We start from the raw sequence: 7500 nt of genomic DNA, 5'->3' as shown, positions 1-7500 counted from the left end.
ATAAAAGTAAGGAGGGAAATGCACTAGCATTACAGATCAGAGGACCAGTCCGTATCAACGATAAAGAAATGAGTTCACAGAATGTTGAAGACAGGTTGGGAGCCTCTCCTAATAATGATGTAAATTTGAAGGAAAATGCTCTCCAGGCACAAAAGAAACCAGTCATGAAAAAATATCCCAACATTAGATTGGAATCGAAAGTGGTCAATGTTCTTTGTAATGATGCAGAAAGCACTTTAAAAGAAAAAGGTGCAGAAGGCAATGAGAATCATCTTCATTTGCAGAAATTGACTTCTGTTACATATCCATTAAGCAATGTTATGGAGGCAAAAGTTTTGGATTTTCAACCAAGTTCTTGTACGGTGATAAAGGCAAAAAAAAGTTTGCCAAAGACTACCATTCTGGACTTGTCATCTAGTCTTTGCAAAATATCAGAAGGACAGGGTCATACACCCATAGATACTATTGGCTCAAGATCAGAAGAACAAAATAATTCTAAAAGACACAATATATCAATAGAAACACCAGGAATAGCTTGTGCTATTACATCAGAAGCTGAACTTCAGAATCAGAATACTGCTGTATATAGCAGGGCAGAAGAAATGCAAGATATGTCAACATGGTCTACAAATGATCAGAGAACAGTACAAACATTGCTAGAACAAGAAAGAGAGAAAAATGTAGAAATAGGAAAGCAGACTGGCATGTTAATTTCTGAGTGTAGTGGGTTAGGGACACTAATTATAGATGAAGAAAATAGTCATCGCATAGTTGACGATGGCAATGTGTCATTACATGATCAGGATTCAGACAGTAAAGAAGTATCAAGAGATGGTCATAATTTGCTTAACATAATTGCTCAAAATTCAGTATCAGTCATTGAAGGATTTTCATGTAGTAAAAATATGGGATCGACTGTATTTGAAGATGAATTTAACCAACCAATTGAGGGTACTAAATATGTAATGGGAGAGGAGATTTACAATAATGGAAAAGATACAGAAAGTAAAGAATCAGTACTGGATGTCCAGGAGACAAATAATGATGAAAAAGATGATCTTGATATGAAAAACTTTACAGCAAGAATAAATGTTGATTGCCAAAGGCAGGATTTGAATTCAGTAGATGGAAAAAGGGCAGAAAGCAGTGAAGAAAGGCATGCTCAAAAAGTTGAAAAACAGCACCAGAGAGGCTTCGATGTGAATCAAGGTGGCACCAGTATGAAAGGATTTGAATTTGAAGGTTTTGTGAAGGTTCGGAAAATTGAAAGAGAAATGACCAAGGCAGTTAAAGATGATATTTGTTCCGAATCAGTGGACTGTCTTGTACAGAAACAAACCTGCAAAGGCGTGCCAGAATCAAGTGGAGTGAAAGAAAATACCTCTGACTCATTACTGCAGTCCGATTATATTTCTCATTCACAGGTGAAGATGACCTCTCTGCTTACGATATCAGGAGCCCTAGGCTGCAAAAAACAGCTTCTAATTGTACCACGTTCATACTTAACTGTGGAATTGGTGATGGCAGCCATTAGCCTTGGAAAATTTTCTTACAAAGATATTCACTCTTGGGTTTGCAAAATATGTAGACCAGTAAATAGAGACTTCACGGAAGTAAACAGAAAACAGTTTTTGCAATATGAACTATTACACAAAATCATTTCAAAAAGTTGTGATACAAAAAAGAGGAGTCATTGGGAAGAAATACTTAAGAAGACTTTATATGTATTGCCTAGAGGTGAGGGTTGGTCTTTGATCTTTGAAAAGATTCCTGATATTTGCCAGGATTTGGTCACATGTGATTCAGGGTTTTCTAATATTACAAAGAAAAAAACTGTTACATTCTTAAAGAAGTATAGAAGTAATACAGTAGAAGAGAAACTTGAACTTGTGGTGAAAAAGCTTCAACAAAAAAGCACACAGGTAAAAGTTCTAAGAGGAAAGCAAATGTCAGCAAGTAGAGAATTGAAAAACATAAAGGAGAAATTGCAAGAAAAAATAAATGGACTTAGGGCATTTATAAAAGTTCATGGAGGCAGAAACCCAGACTCGTACTTGAAACCAAGCAGTTCCAAGAACCAGAAAGCAGAGAAAAATTTTATCACTGAAACTGAAGAGGTTCTTGCTAACCTTTATGAACTGGTAGGGGAAAAAGAAATGAAGAATGGCGAGCTTCAGCAGGAAGTGGCAGACCTTAAGGTTGTGATAGATGAAAAAGATAAAGAAATTCAACAGAAAAATAAACTTGGTCCTAGAACAGAGGCAAAGGCTGTGATACCGATGGAGAGCATGTGTGAAAAGAAGCAAAAAGATCATGTATTACATATTAAACACCTTCAAGGAAAATTGAGAAAAACTAAGGAAATGATCGGCTATGAAGAATTATGCAGTAGTCGACTAAGGGAAGAATTAAGGACTCAGAGACAACTTTTAGGGGAAAAAGATCGTATAATTGCACACAATGAAAAGAAAATAGCAGATTTAAAAAGTGATGCAATATCTTGCAGATCTTTTCATGGTCAACTTGAGCATAAATTACACGTTGCACATTGCTCACTGCAGGAACGAGATGTGTATATTAGATCTTTAGAAGATCAATACTATGGAATCAGCCAAGAACTGAAAATGGCCAATTTCAATCTACAGGAGAAAATTTCTGTCATTCAGCAACAGCAGAACCTCCTTGATCAACAGAAAGAAAGGTATCTTTGGAGTTGTATTGATAATAAGAAAAATCAAGGTAAACAGAATGGAAATGAATTGGTGAGCCATTACATGGAAGAATATAATAAACATTTAGCAGATTTGGAAAACAGATTGATTCAGTGCAACAATATTTTGAGTGAAAAAGAGAATTTCATAAAACAGCTACAGAAAAATTTCTCAGACTATCAGGCTTTTGTTAAGGAGAGAGAGTCTCAGCTGGCAGCAAGTAGAATCTGCCAAAAATGTTCAGAGCCTGCCAGTAAGTTTGACTGTGAACTTCCAAGCAGTTCTTGGGTCCAGTTGTCAGATGAGAAAAATCCCACAGAAGGTGAGTTGTTAGCGAGGAAAGATGAGAAGCTGCGTAGTGCTTATAAAAGGGTACAGGAATTGCATGGAGAAGTAGAGTACCTGGTAGAAAGGACCAAAGCTGGGTCTTCAACTAGTGATCTAAAAGAAACGTTGGAAATGAAGAGGAAGAACGCTGCTCTTCAGCAGTGCATCATAACACGTGAAGAGATGAATGCGCAGTTGGAAGAAAAATTGAGTGTGCAGAATAAAGAGCTTGCACATTTTAAGGAACAGTTACAGATGAAAAGTACCATCATCGAGTACTTGCAAAATTTCATTGTTGATAAGGAACCTATAACAGTAAATACTGGTATTGAGAATGTAGGAATCTCTGGTAACACAAAAGCTGAAAATAAGTCAAATGGTAATTGTGAAAGAGACAAAGATAGAGATTTTCTTGGGTCAGACCCAGTTCATTCACCTCTGATGAAAAGCAGTGTAGGCCAAGTTGAAAGTCAAAGCTGTTGCAGCAATCTTGAGAATGCCAAGAATAGCCCTCAGATTGGAGAATGTTTAAAAGTTCAACAAGGAGTTCTTATTACCCAGAAAGAAATAAGTGCACCTGATAAGAAAGACATGGGGATTTATCAAAATAAGACAGACACAGAGACTGGGTCATATTGTGCTTACAAAAAAAAAGAAAGCACCAATATTGCGAGTTTATTTGAGAAAGTTCCTCAAGCAGAGAGCAGAAAAACCTTCAAAGAAAATGTTGGCAGTTACAGTAACATAAATGTGGGCAGCCAGAAAACTATGAATTTACAAGGAGAAAGTCAAAGTTATTCAGGTGTTTTCACTTATGAGAAACATTGTAACACCACATTTGAGTCTTCCAAATTAATACAAGGCCAGAAGACAAGTGACATCACTTTGGAGCATAGAAGAGTGAATTTAGAAATTAATGTGCCAGAGAGCAGTGAAAAACAGTTTCTGACCTGTGATCCTGAAAAGGGAATATGTGATCAGGCAGATCCAAAGTTACAACTACCTAAATGTGAGCAAGGTAGAAATATAGAAGCTGCTGATGGTGAAAGGAAAACTATTGAAGAAAAGGACTCAAAAGAAACAGAAAAGCCTTCCCCAGTAAAAATAACATATTCAGAATATTGTATGAGAAACAAGAACAAAATCTTTCTTCTTTCAACAAGCAACAACAACAATGAAACTGTCGTAGGACGAGAAAGATTATATTCTAGTGAAAATTTATCACAAGAGAGTGGGTGGCATGGAGTCAATTATTCAAATATCACACAAGAGAGAAAACATCAAAACTTAGAAGCTGGGTATGGTGAAATGGGCAGGAAAAGAAATCTGTCCAAAGAAATGACTCTAGAAATTGAACAGACAAGCAGTAAGGAAAGTAAACGCAGCAAATTTGATGTTGACAAGAAGGGTAAAGTTTTGCCGGTCAAAGAAAATACTGCAAAAATTCCACCAAGGATTCCAGATGAAAGTAAAACAAGCAAAATTAAAATTCAGGAAACAGGCAAGTTAAAAGCAAAGATCCTTTGGAAGAAATTAGAAAACTGAAGAAGTTCATAGAGGACTTAAAATACAGAAATGAAAAGGCCTTGACAAAAGAGACTGCAAGAAGAGCGAAAGTAGAAACTGTATCAAGAAAAAGAGAAATTGTTTTGGCACAGATCTTAGAACAAAATCAGAAACTGAAGAGGCAGGTAAAGGAAAGCGATGTTGCACTCACATTAATTGAAAGAGAGAGGGAAAGGGTTAATCAGCTCTTGTTGGAGAATGAACGTGCACTAGTTGAAGCAGCAAGAACCAAGGAAAAATTCACCAGAAGTGTAGAGGAAAAAGACAAAGCTTTGGAGAACAACCAAAAAGAACTAGAGGATTTTAAAGAGGATTTAAAAAGAAAGGAAAAAGCTTATGAAAAAGAAATTGAGAAGTACAAGACTGATGTTTCAAGTATGGAGAAGGAAGTAGGTACATTAAAATTATGTTTGGCAAAGAGGGAGGAATTATATGAAAAGGATTTTGCAGCAGCCAATGAAATAATCAAAGAGAAAAATAAAGCTTTGGAGAATTTACTCAGTGAAAAAAGCTGCCTGTGTGGAGAAATCAGAAAGAGGGGAGAAGAATTACTGTCAGTGAAAGAAGAGGTAATGAAGCTTAGAAATTCCTTAATAGAACAAAGGAAAGAACTTTCTGTTTACCAGGTAGGAAAGAGTCAAGAAAATAAGGAAAGGACAAATAGCCTCATAGAGGCTATAATTACAGATGAGGGAAAAAATCTTGGTGGAGAAAAACACAGTGCCCAGGCACTAAGTCTGGAGGAAGCAATTGGTAGTCTTGATTGCATCATACAGGACATCAAGGGTCAACTTGCATCACTAAAGGAGGAGTTATCTAAAATAGAAGCATATAAATTCAAGCTGATACAGGATATGATGGGAGAGAAGGAGAGAGTACAGAATGCTTCAAAACAACAACAGGAAAGGTTGAATGAGACTGTAGCAGAACATGAAAACTGTAGAACAAAAATAGAGGCCTTAAGTGAGTCACTAGTTTCTGAGGCAGAGAAGTCAAAAAAAGTGTTGGAAGAAGCACAGAATAAGATGGAACAAAAGGAACAGGAGCAGAGAGACTCACTAAATTGAAAAAACACCTAGAAGCAGAACTAGAAACAAACAAAAAACATTACACATTACTGATTGAAAAGGAAAATTATTGGAAGCAACAGCTAAGCAATGCTCAAAACTGCATCGAAGAACTAACTGCTGCAAAGAGTTTTCTTGCACAGCAGTTACAGGCTATTGATATATCTAAGGAACAGCTCAGAAAAGAACTTAAACTTGGAATACCTAAGCAAAAAGTGTGGAACTTAGACCAGGAACTGACAAAAGTGTGCGACTTGAAAAGACAACTAGATGAAGAAAAGAAAAAGAGCTTGGGTGTGAGTCGCCATTTGTTGGAGGAGAAGAACAGAAACAAAAACTTACTCCGAAAACTGGAGAGAAAAGAGAATTTGAAAAACACCAGGGACCCAGACCAGCCATCTCTCTGTACCAGTGAAAGTCAGACAACCAGTTCCCTTGAGGAAGAAATGCACACCATTTTGGAAAATAACAGAAAAGTCCAGCTGACTTTGGAAGCTGAAAGGCAGGTATCGGAAGATTTCTACAAAGAGCTGTTGCTAGAGAAACGAAAGAATGCATTTTTAAATGACTGCTTCAAACATGAGTGCACAGAATCTTCAAAAGACATGGAGCACCAGCTCTCCTTTTTTACTTGGATGGCTGACAAGTATCGTGCCAGAATGCGTAGAATGGATGAGTTGTCGAGTACAATGCAGGAGTTTACAGAAAATTTGGAAGACCAGTGAAATTGTATTATTTCAGTATTCAGAAATATATGAAGTATTTTTGTAGCTAATTTTGGGCTAATTATCAAAGTTCCTATATTTTCATGTGAAAGTATGTTAGATTTTTGTTAAGAGGATTTCAATTGTTGCAAATATTTTATAATGAAATTATGTTTTGTAATGTAATATAACATACATTTGATATGGAATGACTTGTTATTGATGGTCAAATTCTATGACCTCTTCTCCTTTTTTAACTTCTCCCCACTCCCTCTTTGTTTTTTTGAAACCTTGTCTTTTCTATCCTGTCATTCCCTTCTCTGTCATATATACCATCAAAAATTTATGTAACCATTCATGAATGATGGTAATGAAGATATATAAAAGAAATGTTTTTGTTGCCTTTTTATACTACTTAATTATAAATTTATAAAGGATATGGAGTATATAGGTATGTGTAAATGGAAAGGAATTTGGCCAAACATAGTCGTGAATGACTTTATTAGGTCTTGTATCTACAGTGTTTTAAGTCAACAGTTTTCTTAATTTTTGTATTTGTTTTCTTGCAAAATAGACTTAAAGTTTTATTTCTACCTTTCACTCTTTGTCTTAAAGTGTCAAGTTGCTCATCTTGGACTAGATGTTCATCATCAAAATTTTATGATTTACTTGTGATAGCTTTGACACTGCAGTTTTAGTGTTGTTGTTTTTTTCTTCTTCTTTTTTTTTTTCCAAATTAATGATTGATGTAAGTTATGCAAAATTGTTTTTCTTGCTTCTGTGAATAACAATTTGGGAAGAAAAAATGAATGCCATAGTGTTAAGCTGTAATGGCCTGAACTCTCATCCTTTGTACAAACTATGCATTTATAATGAAACCAATAAATTTTATTTACAATGCCTAATGATGCAACAGTTAGATTTTCTTCATTACCAAAACACATACATAATGAGTCTTGATGTGGCAATTAACAAAAGTTGTTTTTCTATTTCAGTCTTGGGATTTCAGGAAGAGAGAATGTTGAGAGGCTTAATTTTATTGATTGTATTAAAATTTATACCGATTATGTGGAAAGGAGAAGGATAGATGAAGGGAAAAACTATGAAAGTAGGCTGGGGTAAGAA

General features: G+C 35.6%; 2 protein-coding genes across 3 annotated transcripts in view; both read left to right on the top strand.

Annotated features, from left to right (window-relative positions):
- The window catches only part of LOC125039736 (putative leucine-rich repeat-containing protein DDB_G0290503), a 19003-nt gene extending 11728 nt beyond the window's left edge, over positions 1 to 7275 (top strand). For both annotated transcript variants that reach the window (XM_047633970.1, XM_047633971.1), the window contains exon 3: positions 1 to 7275. This exon is cut by the window's left edge and continues 1195 nt beyond it. In XM_047633970.1, the coding sequence (XP_047489926.1) occupies positions 1 to 4583 (4583 nt within the window). In that variant the 3' untranslated portion in view covers positions 4584 to 7275.
- On the top strand, positions 4614 to 6396 carry LOC125039290 (paramyosin-like). Its single transcript, XM_047633127.1, has 4 exons — positions 4614 to 4621; positions 4852 to 4993; positions 5231 to 5567; positions 5684 to 6396. Exons 1-4 carry the CDS (start codon positions 4614 to 4616, stop codon positions 6394 to 6396), a joined length of 1200 nt encoding a protein of 399 aa, XP_047489083.1.
- Positions 7276 to 7500: the final 225 nt, after the last annotated feature.

The sequence above is a fragment of the Penaeus chinensis genome, chromosome 27 (assembly GCF_019202785.1).
Source record: "Penaeus chinensis breed Huanghai No. 1 chromosome 27, ASM1920278v2, whole genome shotgun sequence".
In the NCBI taxonomy this organism is placed as follows: domain Eukaryota; kingdom Metazoa; phylum Arthropoda; class Malacostraca; order Decapoda; family Penaeidae; genus Penaeus; species Penaeus chinensis.
The sequence above is the reverse complement of the archived record's forward strand: the minus strand, read 5'-3'. Positions and strand labels throughout refer to the sequence as shown.

Bases quoted from the DNA above. Each gene is read 5' to 3' on its own strand.
- LOC125039290 (XM_047633127.1), top strand. The intron at 4,994-5,230 runs GTAGGTACATTA...TCTGTTTACCAG, and splicing joins TTTCAAGTATGGAGAAGGAA to GTAGGAAAGAGTCAAGAAAA. The intron at 5,568-5,683 runs GTGAGTCACTAG...AAAAACACCTAG, and splicing joins AACAAAAATAGAGGCCTTAA to AAGCAGAACTAGAAACAAAC.